This window comes from Ictalurus punctatus, chromosome 16 (genome assembly GCF_001660625.3).
Source record: "Ictalurus punctatus breed USDA103 chromosome 16, Coco_2.0, whole genome shotgun sequence".
Classification (NCBI taxonomy): Eukaryota; Metazoa; Chordata; class Actinopteri; order Siluriformes; family Ictaluridae; genus Ictalurus; species Ictalurus punctatus.
This window is the reverse complement of record NC_030431.2, coordinates 3,951,164-3,975,343: the sequence shown is the minus strand read 5'-3', so window position 1 is coordinate 3,975,343 and position 24,180 is coordinate 3,951,164. Positions and strand designations below refer to the sequence as shown.

General features: G+C 38.7%; 1 protein-coding gene across 14 annotated transcripts in view; it reads right to left on the bottom strand.

Annotated features, from left to right (window-relative positions):
- LOC108276785 (protocadherin beta-16) overlaps positions 1-24,180 on the bottom strand; it is a 210,794-nt gene that overhangs the window by 172,727 nt on the left and 13,887 nt on the right. For 2 of the 14 annotated variants that reach the window (XM_047160939.1, XM_047160940.1), the window contains exon 1: positions 19,551-22,085. The exons of 6 other annotated variants lie outside the window; for them this stretch is intronic. In XM_047160939.1, coding sequence (XP_047016895.1) covers positions 19,551-22,085 — 2,535 coding nt within the window. 6 more of the 14 variants (XM_053686778.1, XM_053686773.1, XM_047160954.2 and 3 more) reach the window with 6 other exon arrangements.

Below are 24,180 nucleotides of genomic sequence, written 5' to 3'. Positions count from 1 at the left end.
ATGACAAGCTCCACAAAGTTCTGTAAAATCAATATAGGCTTAAATATTGATGCTTCAAAGTGTTTGGAAATAATTGGTTTCATTATCATCACACAGCGACAGAGCACAGATATAAACATCAACATCAAATTTGTATTCATTGCTTAGACTTAGAATGATATAAGTATGTTTGCACTTTTGTCAGACCTGATGGGGGGAAAAACAAGGGCAGCTGTAAGATTTTAACTACAATGAAAATGTGCTATCCAGCAGCATCATTAACCACTCAGCTGAGAGAGACATTAGACAGTGCGGGAGACAGCAATAAAAGTGTATGACCAGAACTACACAGCAATTTGGACCAAATATCAACTCATGATACAGTAGAGGAAAAAGTTACCTATTTCACTACCATGTAGCTATGGCATGTAGAGTAACCTACAACACACAAACAGCAGCTACAATACTAACTCATATCACACTGTAGTCCACATTCCGAATCCCCTGATATGTAGAAGCAGGAAGTCCACAGGGTAGTGCATGGAAAGACATGGAGTGAGAATTAAGGTATCAGCTCGTTCGACAGGATTTCTTAGTCAAAGCAAGGAATCAACCAAGCAAGAAAATAAGAGATGGAATCAAAAAAGAAAGGTATGAAAATCATATAATTAAAAGAATATGCTACTGTAAAGGTAATGGGCAGAAATGTGGTGATATTTTTATCAGCAAAAGAAATGTAATTCTTCACTGTAGGAAATGTGAAGTGATACAATTTTACTCCAAGGAAAATTTAAGATCCAGGAAAGTTATTATAATTGAGTAATATTTACAGAGAGCAAGTTGTATGTAAATATTTTTAAAAATTAGAATACAAATGGTCAAAACCATTTGAAATTCAAGGTTATGAGGCTCAAAATGCAAACTTCAAAAACCACTACTACATCAAAGAATATTTAAAAAACAGCGTTCTTTTTTTCACCACTGTTAAAAACGTATTGCCATTCCATCCAACACTGCTACATAAAAACATACTTAGTTGAAGCAGTTTTGAAGAATGTCCCATAGACTTATATCACAAAAAATCACCACCAAATGGAAAGGCAAACATTCTTACCTCCTCTGCCTCTCCTGTATTGTTAAGTGAAATTAAGCTTGCAGCTAAAGTCTCATTTTGGACCTTCTTAAGTGTTCCATCAGCAGTAAGTGTGCTGTCATTGTAAGACGTGATGAACTTGAAGTCACTGGTGCGGGATCCTGTTGTTAGATACGTGTCATAATTGTAAGAACTGCGGAGAGTTCCAGCTCCCTCCACCTCTGCATAGTTGGGAGGGAGATACGCACTGGGAATGGCGACTGCTCCATCAAACAACAGTCTGGGCTTTCTCCTGTGGCAAAACCTCACAGCCAGGATCAGAATAATGAAAGTCAGAAAGAAGGTGGACACGGAAACTAGAGCGATGATCAAATAAAAAGTCAGTTTGGAATTGCTCTCCTCATAAGTCATGTCTTTAAGTTCTGGAACTTCAGCAAGATTATCAGAAATCAGTAAATATACAGAACAGGTAGCAGAGAGAGGTGGCTGTCCGTTATCTTTCACTGCGATAACAAGGTTCTGTTTCATGCTGTCAGATTCAGTAATGTCCCTCTGAGCCCTGATCTCTCCACTATGGAGACCGATAGTGAAAAGTCCCGGATCAGTAGATTTGACAATCTGATAGGACAGCCATGCGTTCTGTCCAGAGTCAGCATCCACAGCGATCACTTTGGAGACCAGAGAGCCAGAGAGAGCAGCTTTAGGGACCATCTCAGTCATTAAAGACTTTCCCTCTGGAGCAGGGTATAATATCTGTGGAGAGTTATCATTCTCATCTGATATGAACACACTCACAGTCACGTTGCTGCTGAGTGGAGGAGAACCATTGTCTCTGGCTACAACGTGGACTTTAAAGTTTCTGAACTTTTCATAGTCAAATGACCTCACAGCATGGATCACTCCTGTATCTGAGTTAATGGACAATAATGAGGATACTGCAACACCGTTTATCTCACTGGGTACCAGAGAATACAGCACTGTACCGTTCTGCCTCCAGTCTGGGTCTCTTGCAGTAACAGAAGTAATAGAGGTTCCTGGTTGGTTATTTTCAGCTACATGAGCACTATACAACTGCATTTCAAAAGCAGGCGAATTGTCATTGACATCAGAAAGTGACAAATGAATAATTTTTGATGAGGTCAAAGCTGGGGTTCCTTCATCCGTTGCAGTGATTGTTAAATTAAAATCTGCGACAAGTTCACGGTCCAGCTCACTTGTTGTCACTATGGAATAATAATTCTTTACAGATGGATTTAATTTAAATGGAACATTTTCTTGTATGAAGCAATGGACCTGACGATTTTGTCCAGAGTCTTCATCTTGAACATTGATAATGCCCACCTCCGTCCCTGGAATTACATTTTCAGGGAATGGGTTGGTGAGAGACTTTATAATTATGTCAGGACTGTTATCATTGACGTCAGTAACTTCTATCACCACTTTTACATCAGAGGCTGAACCCAGGCCGTCTTTTGCTTGCACGCGGATTTCATAGTACGACTCTTCCTCGAAGTCAACAGGGCCAATTATTTTAATTTCCCCGTTAATATTATTTAGTGAAAACAGTCTAGCAGCCTTTTCAGACAGTCGACTAAACTCGTATGTTACTTCTCCATTTGCACCCTCGTCTGCGTCAGTAGCGTTGACTCTTACAACCACTGTGCCTACAGGAGAATTTTCCGGCAGCTTTACCTTATACACAGGCTGACTGAACACAGGAGAATTATCATTAGCATCCAGCACAGTAACATGTATAACCACACTGCCCGACCTTGCTGGATTCCCACCATCATTAGCAGTCAGGAATAGCGTAACCTCTTGTTCTTTCTCTCGATCCAGTTCTTTATCAAGTACCAATTCGGCGTATTTTCCTCCATCGTAGTTAGTACGAACATGTAAGGAAAAGTGTCCGTTATTTTGAAGTGAATATCCTTGTACTGCGTTTTGTCCTAAATCGGCATCGTGGGCTTCACCTAAGAAATACGATGTTCCTTTATCTGCAGATTCTTGGATTTCGAGTTTAATTTTTTCAGTGGAAAACTGTGGCTCGTTATCATTTATATCCTCAATATTAACAACAACGCTGTGCAGCTCTAATGGCCTCTCAAGCACCAGCTCGTATTTGAGAAGACACGCTGTCCGCAAGCCGCAAAGCTCCTCTCTGTCCGCGGGCTCCGACACAATGAGAGCTCCGGTCCTCAGGTCGAGCTCAGTAAAACGTCTACTGACACCATCAGCATCCAAACGCGCATTTCTAGCAACAAGGCTTTTAGCATCGAGTCCGAGATCCTTAGCCACATTTCCGAAAACATGGCCTCGTTTCATCTCTTCGGGAAGTGAATAGCTCAGATCGCCATTAGCGAAATGGGGCACAAAAAACAAAGCAAAGAAAGGAAGCCAGATAATCCATTCTCTTATCATCCTCATTTTCCGTACAAAATACTATCCCAAGAAGATAGTGGTTCCTAGTTTTTTTGTTCAAGATCGCCAGCAATTTGCGTCTCAGCTTCGAACACAGATGTGTTTAAGCACTGATAAACGCATCAGTCTTTTTCTTCTTTTTTTTTCTTTTCTTTTTTTGCATTAAAGGGCGGGTTGAGATTTTAATGCAGAAAGCTGATAAATAGCGACGCTAAGAGTATTTATACGGAACTGCCACAGTCGTGGAAAAAAAGACACGTTTTTATTTACAATAATAACAATAGCAATAATAATAATAATAATAATAATAATAATAATAATAATAATAATAATAATAATAATAACAAAGGTACCCTAATAAAAAAAAATAATAAATTCTGTTTATGGAACGTATCATCAATGGTCACGTGGTTGCCATTCTATAATGACGGACATTATTTAAAGCAAAGGCACTCAAAAATCCCAAACGTCAGTGCCCACATTTAATTAGAAAAACTTCCTACACAATACAACAAATCATAAAATACTAATTTAAAAACATAACTATACTGCATATACCATATTGGTTAGAATAAATGAGAGTTAATTGCACCATCAGGTGGAGAAAGAGAAGCCAAGTGTGACGAATCATTTAGCGTGATAACATTATCCTCTAACGCGTTGGAATTTTAATCGTTTGATTAGATGAAAGTGTGTGACATTGTAAAAACAGATTAATTACCTGAAATTATTATACTTTCAGTAATATTTATGAATATTCGCTAAAGCAGTGTTTCTCTGTAAATATATATTTTTAAAAACCTACACCTTGAAAGCTCAATTTCTCTGATAAATTTTAACTGCAGGCTGATCAGAATGGAAGTGATGTCTATTGACAGCAACAAGTAAAATGATCTTGGGTTATAAAAACAGCAGAAGTGTACTTTTGTCCTCAGTGTAGACAAGAGTTTTATCAAAGACAGACAGGAATTGTCATTCTCATCACACATTAGCAGACAAACGAAAATTAAACTGAGATGAATCAAAATGTGGATGAAATTAGATAGAATTTCAACAAAAATCAACAAAAACATTCCAACAAACCTACACATACTGAAAACAGAGACTTCCCCACTGTAAATAATAAGTGCCATTCCATCCCACCTTGTACAAAAATGTACTTAGGTGAAGCAGTTTCAAAGAATGTCCATTGGAATTATATTGCTAAAATTAACCACCCAAAGGAAAGGCAAACATTCTTACCTCATCTCCCTCTCCTGAATTGTTAAGGGTAATTAAGCTCGCAGCTAATGTCTCATTTTGGATCTTCTTAAGTGTTCCACCATCAGTAAGTGTGCTGTCATTGTAAGACGTGATGAACTTGAAGTCACTGGTGCGGGATCCTGTTGTTAGATACGTGTCATAATTGTAAGAACTGCGGAGAGTCCCAGCTCCCTCCACCTCTGCATAGTTGGGAGGGAGATACGCGCTGGGAATGGCGACTGCTCCATCAAACAACAGTCTGGGCTTTCTCCTGTGGCAAAACCTCACAGCCAGGATCAGAATAATGAAAGTCAGAAAGAAGGTGGACACGGAAACTAGCGCGATGATCAAATAAAAAGTCAGTTTGGAATTGCTCTCCTCATAAGTCATGTCTTTAAGTTCTGGAACTTCAGCAAGATTATCAGAAATCAGTAAATATACAGAACAGGTAGCAGAGAGAGATGGCTGTCCGTTATCTTTCACTGAGATTACAAGGTTCTGTTTCATGTTGTCAGATTCAGTAATGTCCCTCTGAGCCCTGATCTCTCCACTATGGAGACCGATAGTGAAAAGTCCCGGATCACTAGATTTGACAATCTGATAGGACAGCCACGCGTTCTGTCCAGAGTCAGCGTCCACAGCGATCACTTTGGAGACCAGAGAGCCAGAAAGAGCAGCTTTAGGGACCATCTCAGTAATTAAAGACTTTCCCTCTGGAGCAGGGTATAATATCTGTGGAGAGTTATCATTCTCATCTGATATGAACACACTCACAGTCACGTTGCTGCTGAGTGGAGGAGAACCATTGTCTCTGGCTACAACCTGGACTTTAAAGTTTCTGAACTTTTCATAGTCAAATGACCTCACAGCATGGATCACTCCTGTATCTGAGTTAATGGATAATAATGAGGACACTGCAACACCGTTTATCTCACTGGGCACCAGAGAATACAGTACTGTACCATTCTGTCTCCAGTCTGGGTCTCTTGCAGTAACAGAACTAATAGAGGTTCCTGGTTTGTTATTTTCCATGACATATGCAGTGTAGGATTGCTGTTCAAATACAGGAGGATTGTCATTGATATCTGATACAGATAGATGAATCGTCATTGAGGTTGATAAAGGTGGAGAGCCTCCATCAGTAGCAGTGATGGTTATGTTATAATCTGATTCTGTCTCTCTATCTAACAAGCTCAAGGTTACCAAAGAAAAGTAGTTTTTGATAGATGGGTTTAATTTGAAAGGAACACTTCCCTGAATTGAACAACGTATCTGCCGATTGTCTCCTGAATCTTTATCCTGAACATTAATTATGGCCACCTCAGTGCCTACAATAACATTCTCAGGCAGAGGATTATTTAGAGATTTAAGAATAATTTTAGGAGCATTATCATTTACATCAGTGATATCTATAATAACACTTGCAGTCGATGCTAACCCTTGACCATCTTTAGCCTGGACTCCGATTTCATAATATTTTTCCTCTTCATAGTCGATATCTCCATTTACCTTAATTTGCCCACTAAGCTCATAAATAGTAAATAACTGTGCTGCGTTATCCGGAATGTGACTGAATTCATAAGTGACTGCACCGTTTGCTCCTTCATCTGCATCTTCTGCGCTCACAGTCACGACTTCTGTTCCTATCGGTGCGTTTTCAGCTAAAACTACTTTATATACAGGCTGACTGAACACCGGAACATTATCATTCGCATCTAGCACAGTGATGTGTATAACAGCAGTCCCTGATCTCTGAGGAATCCCGCCATCCACTGCGGTAAGAATCAAGTCAATATCTTTCTGGTGTTCGCGATCAAGCTCTTTCTCCAACACAAGCTCTGCGTATTTCCGTCCGTTTTTATTTTCTTGTACAGACAAAACAAAATGGTCGTTCTTCTCAAGCGAATAGGCGTTAACTCCGTTTTGTCCGATATCAGAATCGTGAGCTTCATCCAAACGGAAGCGCTGCCCTTTTATAGCGGACTCGCGGATTTCAAAGTTAATTCGCTCCTTAATAAATTTTGGCGCATTGTCATTAATATCCTGAATATTCAGAGAAATACGATGTAGTTCTAGCGGATTTTCTAAGACGAGTTCATAATTCAGGATGCAGTTTAGTCTCGAACCACAAAGCTTTTCCCGGTCTATTGTCCCTGAAACGATCAATTCTCCAGTATTAAAATTAATATCTACATACCGCTTGCCGCTATCCTCTGTTTCAACTCGGGCCTTTCGTGTTTTTAATTTTGTTACATCTATTCCTAGATCCTTTGCAATATTTCCAATCACATACTGCGCCTTCGTTTCCTCTGGAACTGTGTAGCTCAGGTCTCCGTGGGCGGCAGGTAAAAGAACGAAAAGGAGCGCCATGAGTAGAGAAGACAACGGGACTGAAAGCATCCTGCATCCCATATTTGAAGAGCTGAAATTCCTCACTCGGGTATTTCTAGCTAACTTTACATTTACAGAATTTATAAATGTTCCTTTAAAAGCAACAGCGTGTAGAGAATCAAGTCTGACTACACCATTCTGGGAAGAGATCTTCCCGTTATTGCTGACTGCAGCTGACCATTCATTTAGTAGTACGTGCAAGTGTTGGTCTATAGCGACACTATGAGCATTTTGCTTTTACTGCAGGTATGAATTAGGAAGTGTCTTATACAGCGCAGCAACCATACACGCATATAGAATATGTCCGTTTTTAATTTTATTTTTCAGTGAAGCGTGATTTCAAGTAAAAATAAAAGCAGCCAATAATATTTACGTAGCAAAATTCAAGCAATGTATTGTCTGCGTTGTATTAGCGCTGTCCACATAAACGGTGCTGAATCGAACATCTGCTCACTTTGGTGAGGGATCTACCTCGGTTCCTTCTCTCACGACATCCAAATAGTTATATGCTCTTTATTTTTATCAAACAGGATCGTTATATAACATCAAACATTAATTTATTAGTGAAATAACCTTATTTAAATGTCACTGCATTGCAAAACACTTTATTTTGGATTTGTTGTTTCAGGGTTAGTGACTGAGCGAAAAGAAAACAATACAGATTCTTATCACATAGGATTAATCCAAATTGATTCATTTAACACTGTACTAGTAGAAGTGAGGCAGGAGAATGAAACTGAGAGGTTTATGGCGTGTAATTTGAGTTATTGTCCTGGTTCTTTGTTTAATAAAGTTATTGCGCTTTTATACTATTGTAGATTATTTGAATTTTTTTTTTGCTCTTTAGACTACGTAACATTGTTCTCATTCAATTGCGCAACATATGCATGATAGCAGAATAGATAATATGACTCCTTATATTCTAAAACCATGGTGAGCTCCCAGTTTGGCATCATATTTGTACATATACTATTTAAAAAAAGGTTCAGTTTACATAAATGCAATGCGTGCACCTGCTAATCAGTAAAATCAAGACCAAACATTAACTACATTTATAAAATCTCTGTCAATAATTGTCAGCAACCCAAATTCCAAAAGATTCAGGTTAAGCATATATATAATCTTAGGGAATCTCAGTCAGAAACTGAAACCTGACTAGCTCAGTGATAATTATAAATACTGATGAATTGTTTATGGATTTGCACGTTGAAACAATGATGAATCAAGACAAATTAACATAGAGATCTCACAGCAAATCAAAAACATCACTTATTCAGACCCCCAACTACATGTCCAGCAATGTTTACAGATAATACATATTATTATGACAGCAGTTTCATAAATATCTATCATTTTATATATCCCACAACAGAAATATAATTTTCTTATCACTGTCATGCTATCTGTTTGTGTCTGCCAGTGGATATAAGAGGCCTATCACCTCAAAAAGGGTACAAAAATTAGCACTATGCAACATGGAGCAATTATTCATTGTTTAATGAGTGGGCCATTGGATATTGTGGTGCCGAACACTTTGAATATACAGCCAAGTGCCATGGAACTGTCTTGATCATGTGCTGTAGGCCATGTCTGATTACACAACAATAACCACAAAAACTCCATGACCGAGTGTGAGCAGTACAAACATTTTGTTGTGCTGGATTCCAAAGAAAACAGACTTCCAATCACCGATGAATCTCAATACAGAACTGGTAAATTAGTACTGGTATATACCTATAACAGTCAGGACCAGCCTATAACACAGAAACAACACTTAAAATACTTAGAATTAAATATAACCAACACTAGAGGTCTCCTGTTCTGAAAAGCTTGTGAGGAAATTGGGGAGTCTTCATTGCATGAATAAAAAGATTCAATTTATTGTTGGGAAAGTCTCCTTAGAAAGAATTTGTAATTTAACAAATATTATAGAAGGTGGCTGTTTGGGGTAAAAACGCACTAAAGATGATGATATTCAGCGTCAAAATCCATAAAATTTTTTAACAGAAGGTATGTCAGAAATAAACATCCAGCCTCACAACAAATAAAGTTATTTCTATTTTCCAAAACCTACATCAGCAGGCTATATATATATATATATATATATATATATATATATATATATATATATATATATATATATATATATATATATATATATATATAAAATAAGATATAGATATTTATGTCTGGTTGAAGAGTTTGGAGACAGAATCAGAGAAAATATGGTCAGAAAAAAGTAACTGATTGTTGGCAATTGCATCATGTCTTCTCAAGTGAAAGAAAATTTGCACTCGGTTAAATTCGAATTGTATTAAAATCAGAAGGAGCATGGAAGAAAGAAAATACTACATTGTCTTACCTCATGTCCCTCTCCTGTATTGTTAAGTGAAATCAGGTTTGTAGCTAAAGAGTCATTTTGGGCCATTTTCAGAGTTTCACCAGCAGAAAGTGTGCTGTCATTGTAAGACGTGATGAATTTGAAGTCACTGGTGCGTGATCCTGTTGTTAGATACGTGTCATAATTGTAAGAACTGCGGAGAGTTCCAGCTCCCTCCACCTCTGCATAGTTGGGAGGGAGATACGCGCTGGGAATGGCGACTGCTCCATCAAACAACAGTCTGGGCTTTCTCCTGTGGCAAAACCTCACAGCCAGGATCAGAATAATGAAAGTCAGAAAGAAGGTGGACACGGAAACTAGCGCGATGATCAAATAAAAAGTCAGTTTGGAATTGCTCTCCTCATAAGTCATGTCTTTAAGTTCTGGAACTTCAGCAAGATTATCAGAAATCAGTAAATATACAGAACAGGTAGCAGAGAGAGGTGGCTGTCCGTTATCTTTCACTGAGATAACAAGGTTCTGTTTCATGCTGTCAGATTCAGTAATGTCCCTCTGAGCCCTGATCTCTCCACTATGGAGACTGATAGTGAAAAGTCCCAGATCAGTAGATTTGACAATCTGATAGGACAGCCATGCGTTCTGTCCAGAGTCAGCATCCACAGCAATCACTTTGGACACCAGAGAGCCAGAGAGAGCAGATTTAGGGACCATCTCAGTCATTAAAGACTTTCCCTCTGGAGCAGGGTATAATATCTGTGGAGAGTTATCATTCTCATCTGATATGAACACACTCACAGTCACGTTGCTGCTGAGTGGAGGAGAACCATTGTCTCTGGCTACAACCTGGACTTTAAAGTTTCTGAACTTTTCATAGTCAAATGATTTCACAGCATGGATCACTCCTGTATCTGAGTTAATGGATAATAATGAGGACACTGCAACACCGTTTATCTCACTGGGTACCAGAGAATACAGCACTGTACCGTTCTGCCTCCAGTCTGGGTCTCTTGCAGTAACAGAACTAATAGAGATTCCTGGTTTGTTATTTTCCATCACATATGCAATGTAGGATTGCTGTTCAAATACAGGAGGATTGTCATTAATATCTGATACAGATAGATGAATCATCATTGAGGTTGATAAAGGTGGAGAGCCTCCATCAGTAGTAGTGATAGTTATGTTGTAATATGATTCTGTCTCTCTATCTAACCAGCTTGTTGTTACCAAAGAAAAGTAGTTTTTGATAGATGGGTTTAATTTGAAAGGAACATTTTCCAGAATGGAACATCTGACTTTTCTATTATCTCCTGAATCGTTATCCTGAACATTAATAATGGCCACTTCAGTGCCAACAATTGCATTCTCAATTATTGGATCATTCAGTGATTTAAGAATAATTCTCGGAGCGTTGTCATTTACATCACTGATATCTATAATAATTTTGGCAGTGGACGCTAAGCCAGGACCATCTTTTGCCTGCACTCTCATTTCATATGACGTTTCCTCTTCATAATCAATATTTCCATGTACCTTAATTTGACCACTTCTCTTGTCAATAGAAAATAATTTTGCTGCTGTATCAGATATTCGACTAAATTCATAACTGACCTCCCCGTTTACTCCTTCATCAGCGTCTGTAGCGCTCACTGTAACTACTTCTGCACCCAACGGTGCGTTTTCAGCCAGAGTAACCTTATACACAGACTGACTAAAAACCGGGGTATTGTCATTAGCATCAAGCACATTGATGTGGATAACTGCAGTACCAGACCTCTGTGGAGTGCCTCCATCAGTCGCAGTAAATATTAAATCTATTTCCTTCGTCTGTTCACGATCCAGCTCTTTGTCCAAAACCAGTTCAGCGTATTTTCCTCCCTCCGCGTTTTCTTTAACCGATAAAACAAAATGATCATTCCTTTCAAGTGAATATCTTTGAACCGCGTTTTGGCCTATATCAGAGTCGTGAGCTTCATCCAAAGGGAAACGTTCTCCTTTAACAGCTGATTCCCGGATATCGAAATTTATCCGATCATTAGGAAATCTCGGCGTGTTGTCGTTTATATCCTGAATCTGAAGTGAAATGCGATGCACATCAAGAGGATTTTCCAGCACAAGCTCGTAATTAAGAATGCAAGACATTTTCGACCCACAAACCTTTTCTCGGTCTATTGTTTCCACCACTACCAGATTTCCACTCAGATTAATGTCGCAATACGGTTTAGTGCTGCCTTCCGTCTCGATACGAGCTTTACGAGCAGATAATCGTTTCACATCAAGTCCGAGATCCTTTGCTATATTTCCGATCACATATTGTTGCTTCGTTTCTTCCGGGATTGTGTAGCTCAAATCTCCACGGACAGCGCGAATGAAAATAAAAATACAAACCAAAATAAATAGTATATAAAAGGAAAACCTTTTCCTTTCCATTCTGCAACGTCCACACGACCTCTTTTTGTGCAAGAACGAGTAGTTATTAAAGGAATTTATGATGAAATGTCCACAATGAAGTCAACCTTCTGCAGGAATGGTCTTCGGTGACAGGAGAAAGCTGGGATATTTAATGAAAAGGGTGGAGAGCTTTGATAATTTTAGTTCGTTGGTAAAGAGCGACCCTCTGAGTACATTTACAAAACTGCAGTTTTGTCGTTTCTATACAAAACCGAAAACATTCGTGGCTAGTAACATATTTTACTGAATAGCACAGATTTCTATTACTTTTTAATTAATTACTTAATAAGAAAATAAATAAAGAGATTAATAGGCAATAAGATTCTTTGGGGAAAAGAGAAAAAAAAATATATATACTGCTCAAATAAAATGGCTAATCCAAGTGACTGAAATGTTGAAAAAGAATCACTGGCAGTGAACGCAAAGCTTTAGTTTGAGCAAATTATCTCGAGTACACAGGGATAAAATATTCGGAAAAATACTTTTTTTTCCGACTGCACTACTACACATTTGGTCACAATATTCTCAGTGAAAAAAAAACATTAATTTAAGAACCTCCGATTTTTTGTTTTAAATTATTCAAATGTTACCGCTTCGAGCAGTACTGCTAAAGGCACCATACAATTGAATGTTCTGTAGGTAAAAACATTAATTGCAGCAATGGAATGTAAACAAAAGTTAAATTCAAGCATTTTTCCTCATGAAGTTCGCACAGACACAGTTTGAGTAGACTAAAAGTGAGTACACTTATTTTTCTTATGTTAAAAGGAAAAATCCGGGACCGTTTGTAGTGTCTGCTAACATGTAGACAGATATCACCACATGCAGTCTATCTGGTCGTAAACGTACATGAAATTAATTGTATTGTATGTGACGCTTGTTCCTAACTTACCCCATGTGCATCCTCGGTGTTAAGTGTAATTAAGCTCGCAGCTAAGGTGCCATTCTGGCCCGTTTTCAGAGTTCCACCTGCAGTAAGAGTGCTGTCATTGTAAGACGTGATGAACTTGAAGTCACTGGTGCGGGATCCTGTTGTTAGATACGTGTCAAAATTATAAGAACTGCGGAGAGTTCCAGCTTCCTCCACATCTGCATAGGTGGGAGGGAGATATGCGCTGGGAATGGCGACTGCTCCATCAAACAACAGTCTGGGCTTTCTCCTGTGGCAAAACCTCACAGCCAGGATCACAATAATGAAAGTCAGAAAGAAGGTGGACACGGAAACTAGCGCGATGATCAAATAAAAAGTCAGTTTGGAATTGCTCTCCTCATAAGTCATGTCTTTAAGTTCTGGAACTTCAGCAAGATTATCAGAAATCAGTAAATATACAGAACAGGTAGCAGAGAGAGGTGGCTGTCCGTTATCTTTCACTGAGATAACAAGGTTCTGTTTCATGCTGTCAGATTCAGTAATGTCCCTCTGAGCCCTGATCTCTCCACTATGGAGACCGATAGTGAAAAGTCCCGGATCAGTAGATTTGACAATCTGATAGGACAGCCATGCGTTCTGTCCAGAGTCAGCATCCACAGCGATCACTTTGGAGACCAGAGAGCCAGAGAGAGCAGCTTTAGGGACCATCTCAGTCATTAAAGACTTTCCCTCTGGAGCAGGGTATAGTATCTGTGGAGAGTTATCATTCTCATCTGATATGAACACACTCACAGTCACGTTGCTGCTGAGTGGAGGAGAACCACTGTCTCTGGCTACAACCTGGACTTTAATGTTTCTGAACTTTTCAAAGTCAAATGACCTCACAGCATGGATCACTCCTGTATCTGAGTTAATGGATAATAATGAGGACACTGCAACACCGTTTATTTCACTGGGTACCAGAGAATACAGTACTGTACCGTTCTGCCTCCAGTCTGGGTCTCTTGCAGTAACAGAACTAATAGAGGTTCCTGGTTTGTTATTTTCCATCACATATGCAGTGTAGGATTGCTGTTCAAATACAGGAGGATTGTCATTGACGTCTGACACTGATAGATGAATTGTCATGGATGTTGATAAAGTTGGAGAGCCTCCATCAGTAGCAGTGATGGTTATGTTATAATCTGCTTCCTTCTCTCTGTCCAAGGTGCTACTTGTTAGCAAAGTGAAATAATTCTTAATAGACTTATTTAATTTAAAAGGAACGTTTTCATGGATTGAACATCGGATCTGTCGATTATCTCCTGAATCTTTGTCCTGAACATTAATTATGGCCACCTCAGTGCCTACAATAACATTCTCAGGGAGAGGATTATTTAGAGATTTAAGAATAATTTTAGGAGCATTGTCATTTACATCAGAAATATCTATAATAACACTTGCAGTCGATGCTAAGCCTTGACCATCTTTAGCCTGGACTCTTATATCGTAATACTTTTCCTCTTCATAGTCGATATCTCCATTTACCTTAATTTGTCCAGTGAGTTTATCAATAGTAAATAACTGTGCTGCGTTATCAGCAATCCGACTGAATTCATAAGTGACTGCACCGTTTGCTCCTTCATCTGCATCTACTGCGCTCACAGTAACGACTTCTGTTCCTGTCAGTGAGTTTTCAGCTAAAACGACTTTATATACAGGCTGACTGAACACCGGAACATTATCATTAGCATCTAGCACAGTGATGTGTATAACAGCAGTCCCTGATCTCTGAGGAATCCCGCCATCCGCTGCGGTAAGAATCAAGTCAATATCCTTCTGTTGTTCGCGATCCAGCTCTTTCTCCAACACAAGTTCTGCGTATTTACCCCTCTCGGTGTTTCCTTCCACAGACAAAACAAAATGGGCGTTTTTTTCTATCGAATAGGCGTTAACTCCGTTTTGTCCGATATCAGAATCGTGAGCTTCATCCAAATGGAAGCGCTGCCCTTTTATAGCGGACTCTTGGATTTCTAGGTTTATGCGCTCATTAAGAAATTTTGGCGCATTGTCATTAATATCCTGAATATTCAGGGAAATGCGATGTAGTTCCAGTGGATTTTCTAAGACGAGTTCATAATTCAGTATGCAGTTTATTCTCGAACCACAAAGCTTTTCCCGGTCTATTGTCTCTGAAACGATCAATTCTCCGGTATTAAAATTAATATCCACATACCGCTTGCTGCTATCCTCTGTTTCAATTCGGGCTTTTCGCGTTTTTAATTTTAATGAATCCAATCCGAGATCCTTTGCTACGTTTCCAATAACATACCGATGTTTAATTTCCTCCTGTACTGTGTAGCTCAAATCTCCACAAACGGTGCTCTGATTGAAGAAGAGACTTAAGAAAAATCCTAATATTACACAGGAAAATGCTCTAGACTTCAGAACTGTAGCGGTAGATGACATCGTCACGACGTACTTATTCAAAAATGTCAAAATATAAACTGTTCAAATAGAGATTCGAATGCTGGAAATCATTTGTAAGAATGCGCGATGCGTCTATTGCAGAAGACTAATGGTTCTTACCTCCAGACCGAGCTCTGATTATATATTTAAAAGAAGGGCGGTGAGGGCTTCAGCGTGTCTCCTGCAGGTGAAGAGCGACACTCTGAGCATTTTGAAAATATTGCAATTTTATTGACTCATGATATGATTCAAGCTTCACAGGAAGTGTTTCGAGATACAGGAAAAATCGCCCAGTTTAAACGGGTGCATTGTTTCTTACGTCTTAAAAGGCAAACACTCAATCCGCTACAGAGAGCTGTCCACAGCTGTGGTTCTGAAAACAGCCTGGTGCAAATTACACACAAGTATTCTTGCTTTTAAGAAAAATCAAATCTAATTCGTTAATTAATGTGGTGCACCACTGATAACTAACGAAACACGAACTATGCTACTTAATTCCTATGAAATCAGTAATGTATAAATATATGGCACGTGATCCTCAACTAGTCATTGGTATTGTTACCAAAACAGTTTTCATTAACATGAAGCATATAGGTATCTCACGGCAAAAGTTGGGAAGTTGTTATTAGCGTGAGGAGCATGAATTTAATTTTTTTTTTTAAAGGCAAATAATTGAATTAATTAACCAAAATTAAAAAAAAAAAAAATAAGAAATGTAAGTTTAAAAAAACCCGTCAAGCACTGTAGAGCTGATATTTTAGCAGCATTAAAACACAAGGTCAAATCTGAAATTAGGAGGAGCATTCTGCTCTGAAGGTTTTCCTTTTTTGAGACAAACAGCAGCACAGGCCCCATACATTTTCCTCTGTATACATAACTGCTTTTTAAAAAACAGAGAGGTGCTGTCATTCTTATAACACCTTCTACGATAAATAAAAATTGCAGATCACAAAGGATCATCACAACACACAAACATTCATGTAAGCCTGCTACAAAAAGAAGACATATTTTCTTACCTCATCTCCCTCTCCGGTATTATTAAGTGAAATCAGGTTTGCACCTAAAGTGTCATTCTGGCCCATTTTCAGAGTTCCACCAGAAGTAAGAGTGCTGTCATTGTAAGACGTGATGAACTTGAAGTCACTGGTGCGGGATCCTGTTGTTAGATACGTGTCATAATTGTAAGAACTGCAGAGAGTACCAGCTCCCTCCACCTCTGCATAGTTGGGAGGGAGATACGCACTGGGAATGGCGACTGCTCCATCAAACAACAGTCTGGGCTTTCTCCTGTGGCAAAACCTCACAGCCAAGATCAGAATAATGAAAGTCAGAAAGAAGGTGGACACGGAAACTAGCGCGATGATCAAATAAAAAGTCAGTCTGGAATTGCTCTCCTCATATGTCATGTCTTTAAGTTGTGGAACTTCAGCAAGATTGTCAGAAATCAGTAAATATACAGAACAGGTAGCAGAGAGAGGTGGCTGTCCGTTATCTTTCACTGAGATTACAAGGTTCTGTTTCATGCTGTCAGATTCAGTAATGTCCCTCTGAGCCCTGATCTCTCCACTATGGAGACCAATAGTGAAAAGTCCCGGATCACTAGATTTGACAATCTGATAGGACAGCCATGCGTTCTGTCCAGAGTCAGCATCCACAGCGATCACTTTGGAGACCAGAGAGCCAGAGAGAGCAGCTTTAGGGACCATCTCAGTCATTAAAGACTTTCCCTCTGGAGCAGGGTATAATATCTGTGGAGAGTTATCATTCTCATCTGATATGAACACACTCACAGTCACATTGCTGCAGAGTGGGGGAGAACCATTGTCTCTGGCTACAACCAAGACTTTAAAGTTTCTGAACTTTTCATAGTCAAATGACTTCACAGCATGGATCACTCCTGTATCTGAGTTAATGGATAATAATGAGGACACTGCAACACCGTTTATCTCACTGGGTTCCAGAGAATACAGCACTGTACCATTCTGTCTCCAGTCTGGGTCTCTTGCAGTAACAGAACTAATAGAGGTTCCTGGTTTGTTATTTTCCATGACATATGCAGTGTAGGATTGCTGTTCAAATACAGGAGGATTGTCATTGATATCTGATACAGATAGATGAATAGTCATTGATGTTGATAAAGGTGGAGAGCCTCCATCAGTAGCAGTGATAGTTATGTTATAATCTGATTCTCTCTCTCTATCCAAGAAGCTGGCAGTTACCAGAGAGAAGTAGTTTTTGATAGATGGGTTTAATTTAAAGGAAACATTTTCTTGAATGGAGCATCTGACTTTTCTATTATCTCCTGAATCGTTATCCTGAACATTAATAATTGCCACCTCAGTTTCTATCATACAATTTTCAGGAATGGGATCATTCAGTGATTTAAGAATAATTCTCGGAGCGTTGTCATTTACATCAGTGATGTCTATAATAATTTTGGCAGTGGATGCTAAGCCAGAACCATCTTTGGCCTGGACTCTCATTTCGTATGACGTTTCCTCTTCATAATCAATATTTCCGTTTACCTTAATATGTCCACTTCTCTTGTCAATAGAAAATAATTTTGCTGCTGTATCAGATATTCGACTAAATTCATAACTGACCTCTCCGTTTACTCCCTCATCAGCGTCTGTAGCGCTCACTGTAACTACTTCTGCACCCAACGGTGCGTTTTCAGCCAGAGTAACCTTATATACAGACTGACTAAAAACCGGGGTATTGTCATTAACATCAAGCACATTGATGTGGATAACTGCAGTACCAGACCTCTGTGGAGTGCCTCCATCAGTCGCAGTAAATATTAAATCTATTTCCTTTGTCTTTTCCCGATCCAGCTCTTTGTCCAAAACCAGTTCAGCGTATTTTCCTCCCTCCGCGTTTTCTTTAACCGATAAAACAAAATGATCATTCCTTTCAAGTGAATATCCTTGAACCGCGTTTTGGCCTATGTCAGAGTCGTGAGCTTCATCCAAAGGGAAACGTTCTCCTTTAACAGCTGATTCCATTATGTTAAAATTTATCCGATCATTAGGAAATCTCGGCGCGTGATCGTTTATATCCTGAATTTGCAGTGAAATGCGATGCACATCAAGAGGATTTTCCAGCACAAGCTCGTAATTAAGGATGCAAGACATTTTCGTCCCACAAAGCTTTTCTCGGTCTATTGTTTCCACCACGACCAGATTCCCACTACTCAGATTAATCTCGCAATACCATTTAGTGCTGCCTTCTGTCTCGATTCGAGCTTTACGAGTAGATAATCGTTTCACATCAAGTCCGAGATCCTTTGCTATATTTCCGATCACATATTGTTGCTTCGTTTCTTCCGGGATTGTGTAGCTCAAATCTCCACGGACAGCGCGAATGAAAATAAAAATACAAGCCAGAATACCTGGTGTCGAAAAGGAAAACGTTTTCCTTTCCATTCTGCAACGTCCACAAGACCTTTTCTGGTGCAAAAACGTGTAGTTATTATTTTAATCTATAATTAAATATGCACAATAAAGACAACCTTCTAAAGCAATGGTCCGCTGTGTCAGGAGAAAGCTGGAATATTTAATGAAAAGGGTGGAGAGCTTTGATAATTTTAGTTCGTTGGTATAGAGCGACCCTCTGTGTATATTTAGAAAACTGCAATTTAGAAAGTCCTCTGCAGTATCGAAAAGGTTCGTGGCTGGTATCATATTTGAATGTCGAGCAAAATTTTCTATTACTTTAAATAAAACAAAAATCATTATTTAAATAATTTATAAGCAGTGTGATTCAGTGGTGGAAAATATAAATTAATTATATTAAAGTGTACTGCTTTAATCAAATGGCTAAATCAAATTACAGAAATCTTGAAGAAAAAAAAAAAAAAAACATGACTGGCCAAGAACATAATGCCTTAGTTTTAGCAAAACCTCTCGAGTACACAAGATTAAAATAGTTTGGGGGTTTTTTTTCCCCTACTGCAATGCCACACATTTGTCAAACTATTCTGAGTAACTAAAACATGACTTTTAAAACGTCGGATGTTTCGTTTTTGAAATTATTTTAATGTTACCGATTCGACCAGTACAGCCACAGGTAGGATATCATTTAATGTTCTATATGTAAAGACATTAATTGCAGCAATAGCATGAAAATAAAGTTTAAATTCAAACATTTTTCCTTATGAAATTCGCAAATCAACCATTTGAGTACACTACTATAAAAAGTTACATGTTAAAAGAAAATATCCGGGAACGATGGAAGATATTACCACATGTAGTCTATGTAGTGCTATATGTGAGTGAAATTAATTGTATTGTATGTTACACTTGTTCATGGCTTACCTCATGTGTATCCTCTGTGTTAAGCGTAATCAAACTTGCAGCTAAAGTGCCATTTTGGCCCATTTTCAGAGTTCCACCAGCAGTAAGTGTGCTGTCATTGTAAGACGTGATGAATTTGAAGTCACTGGTGCGTGATCCTGTTGTTAGATACGTGTCATAATTGTAAGAACTGCGGAGAGTTCCAGCTCCCTCCACCTCTGCATAGTTGGGAGGGAGATACGCGCTGGGAATGGCGACTGCTCCATCAAACAGCAGTCTGGGCTTTCTCCTGTGGCAAAACCTCACAGCCAGGATCAGAATAATGAAAGTCAGAAAGAAGGTGGACACGGAAACTAGCGCGATGATCAAATAAAAAGTCACTTTGGAATTGCTCTCCTCAAAAGTCATGTCTTTAAGTTCTGGAACTTCAGCAAGATTATCAGAAATCAGTAAATATACAGAACAGGTAGCAGACAGAGGCGGCTGTCCGTTATCTTTCACTGAGATAACAAGGTTCTGTTTCATGCTGTCAGATTCAGTAATGTCTCTCTGAGCCCTGATCTCTCCACTATGGAGATCGATAGTGAAAAGTCCCGGATCAGTAGATTTGACAATCTGATAGGACAGCCATGCGTTCTGTCCAGAGTCAGCATCCACAGCGATCACTTTGGAGACCAGAGAGCCAGAGAGAGCAGCTTTAGGGACCATCTCAGTCATTAAAGACTTTCCCTCTGGAGCAGGGTATAGTATCTGTGGAGAGTTATCATTCTCATCTGATATGAACACACTCACAGTCACGTTGCTGCTGAGTGGAGGAGAACCATTGTCTCTGGCTACAACCTGGACTTTAAAGTTTCTGAACTTTTCATAGTCAAATGACCTCACAGCATGGATCACTCCTGTATCTGAGTTAATGGATAATAATGAGGACACTGTAACACCGTTTATCTCACTGGGTACCAGAGAATACAGCACTGTACCATTCTGTCTCCAGTCTGGGTCTCGTGCAGTAACAGAACTAATAGAGGTTCCTGGTTTGTTATTTTCCATCACATATGCAGTGTACGTTTGCTGTTCAAATACAGGAGGATTGTCATTGACGTCCGATATAGTTAAATGAATAGTGATTGAATTTGATAAAGGTGGAGAGCCTCCATCAATAGCAGTGATAGTTATGTTATAATCTGATTCTGTCTCTCTGTCCAACAAGCTTGTTGTTAGCAAAGAAAAGTAGTTTTTGATAGATGGGTATAATTTGAAAGGAACATTTTCCTGAATGGAACATCTGACTTTTCTATTATCTCCTGAATCGTTATCCTGAACATTAATAATTGCCACCTCACTGCCCATGATTGCATTCTCAATTATTGGATCATTCAGTGATTTAAGAATAATTCTCGGAGCGTTGTCATTTACATCAGTGATGTCAATAATAATTTTGGCAGTGGATGCTAAGCCAGGACCATCTTTTGCCTGTATTCTCAGTTCATATGTAGATTCTTCTTCATAATCTATGTTTCCAGTCACCATGATTTGACCAGTTGTCTTGTCAATAGAAAATATTTTTGCTGCTTTATCAGATATTCGACTAAATTCATAACTGACCTCTCCGTTTACTCCCTCATCATCGTCTGTAGCGCTCACTGTAACTACTTCTGCACCCAACGGTGCGTTTTCAGCCAGAGTAACCTTATACACAGACTGACTAAAAACCGGGGTATTGTCATTTGCATCAAGCACATTGATGTGGATAGCTGCAGTACCGGACCTCTGTGGAGTGCCTCCATCAGTCGCAGTAAATATTAAATCCATTTCCTTCGTCTGTTCACGATCCAACTCTTTGTCCAAAACCAGTTCAGCGTATTTTCCTCCCTCCGCGTTTTCTTTAACCGATAAAACAAAATGATCATTTCTTTCAAGTAAATATCCTTGAACCGCGTTTTGGCCTATATCAGAGTCGTGAGCTTCATCCAAAGGGAAACGTTCTCCTTTATCAGCTGATTCCCGGATATCAAACGTTATCCGATCATTAGGAAATCTCGGCGCGTTGTCATTTATGTCCTGAATCTGAAGTGAAATGCGATGCACGTCAAGAGGATTTTCCAACACAAGCTCGTAATTAAGAATGCAAGACATTTTCGTCCCACAAAGCTCCTCTCGGTCTATCGTTTCCACCACGACCAGATTTCCACTCAGATTAATCTCGCAATACCGTTTAGTGCTGCCTTCTGTCTCGATTCGAGCCTTACGAGCAGATAATCGTTTCACATCAAGTCCGAGATCCTTTGCTATATTTCCGATCACATATTGTTGCTTTGTTTCTTCCAGAAATGTGTAGCTCAAATCTCCACGGACAGCGCGAAAGAAAATACAAATACAAGCCAAAATAAATAGCATATAAATTGAAAACGTTTTCCTTTCCATTCTGCAATGTCCATAAGACCGCTTTTCATGCAAGAACGAGTAGTTATTAAAGTAATTTATGATGAAATGTACACAATAAAGACAACCTTCTGCAGCAATGGTCGCTGTCAGGAGAAAACTGGAGTATATCATGAAAAGGGTGGAGAGCTTTGATAATTTTAGTTCGTTGGTAAAGAGCGACCCTCTGTGTATATTTGGAAAACTGCGGTTTTGTCGTTTCTATACAAAACCGAAAACAGATTGCCTATATCGAGTTCCATCAACGCAGCAAATGTCACAATAAAATAAAGTGGTTTAGTGTACAGTATACATTGGATTAATGTATTTTTTACTTATCTATACAGAGACGTTGTTAACAACATTAACATTAATGTATTTCTTATTTTTTTCATATAAGTAATCTACTATGTATGATTTGATCATCTTAATTTAAATTAACATTTACATATATTCTCATAGAAATGCTGCAAACATATTGATAGTGAGTGGTTATGGCATTAATGGAGTTTCATGTTTTCACCCCTAAAGTCAGCACAGCCAAATGAAGTCCGAATCCTTGTGCTTCGAGGACTACCTCTCATAATTGGAGACGATGACTCTGCTTTCTTTAAGTCATGTTTAGTAAGTCCATCTGTTCTTAACCTCTATACCTGTGCTCACAGTAGTCTGAGCATTTGTCAGGGAATCATGTTGATTTTAAAGCAATAGTTTACTCAACAATGAAAATTTGCTGAGCATGTACTCCACCTCAGGCCAGCCAAAATAAAGAAGAGTTTGTTTCTTCATGGGAGCAGATTTGGAGAAATTTAGCATTACATCACTAGAATGAGAGTTCAACCAGCTGATAAAAAAAATCACAACAATCCACAAGTAATCCACATGAAACCATCAAGGCATTTCAACTTTAAATCACTGCCATTATAATGCTATAAGGATAATACTGCTTTTTTCAGCAGAAAAAGTCTATCCCCTGTTGTTCCCTCACATCAAAATCCATATGCAAATCTCACATTTTAGCTGGATGCAACAGTTTGAAGTTAAACTGTCTTGATTGATTACAAACATGAAACTTTTTGTACAAGACGTTAATTGATGGATTGGAGTCATGTGGATTACTTGTGGATTGTTGTGATGATTTTATCAGCTGTTTGGACTGATGTCACCCATTTATTGCAGAGAATCCATTGGTAAGCAAGTGATATACTGTAATTTTTTTCCAAATCTGTTCACATGAGGAAACAAACTTATCTATACTTTGGATGGCCTAAGGGTGAGTGTATTTTAATTTTTAGGTGAATTATTCATTTATTATAGAAACATGGCCAAATTTTTTGTACAAGTCTTCAAATTACTCAACTTTATTTATACCGCATCCTTTTAAAAGTGTATACCACGTGCTTTGAAGGGCGGATGTATATTTGCATAAATTCACATGTATACCTGTCAATATAATTTTGCTTTGTACTAAATTTGGTAGTATGTATCTCATATTTTTCATCAATACAATTGATTTTTTTTTGTTTTTTGATATATTTGGTGAGCATTCTGATAAACATGCATTGATTGTCAACCTTTGATGCATGATCACAATACTCTATTTATACCCGTTTCTTCACTAGGTGTCTGATCATTGCAAATCTACCCTTGATGTGCCAGTGGAGATCTTATTTGAAGACACCAATCATCAGCCCCCCAATTCCTTGCATTTGACTTCCTCTATTGGGACAATACTTGAAGGACAGGTGGTGATGGATAAATTGCAGGACCTCCCACAAACAATGTGTCTTCTCTTTGGTCTTATTTATGCATTAGACCTGAATTACCCAAAATCACCCACAAACACATTTGATTTCATACAGCATGTACTGATGTCAATGGGGCAGAACACCCTCGAGCCTAAAGTACAGTCTTTGGCAAACTAGCTTTTGTTTAAGAAAAATTTTAAGGTCTCATTGTTGCAGATTTTGAGTCAGCACTGTTACATTTACATGCTCAGTACCTATTAACATAATTGTGAGACCATTTGTTTCCTCAATTTACTCCATTATCCGTTAACAAAAGATAAAAAGTATAATGTTTGAAAGGTTTAAGTGCACAGAGTTCTACCATTGTAGTGCACTAGTTAATGTGGGACATTGTTACCACCTGTACAGTGTGGTTGTAACCAAATTCCATTTCCATTACAATAGGGTGTGTACAGTAATTTCACCAATATTGTGAATATTGG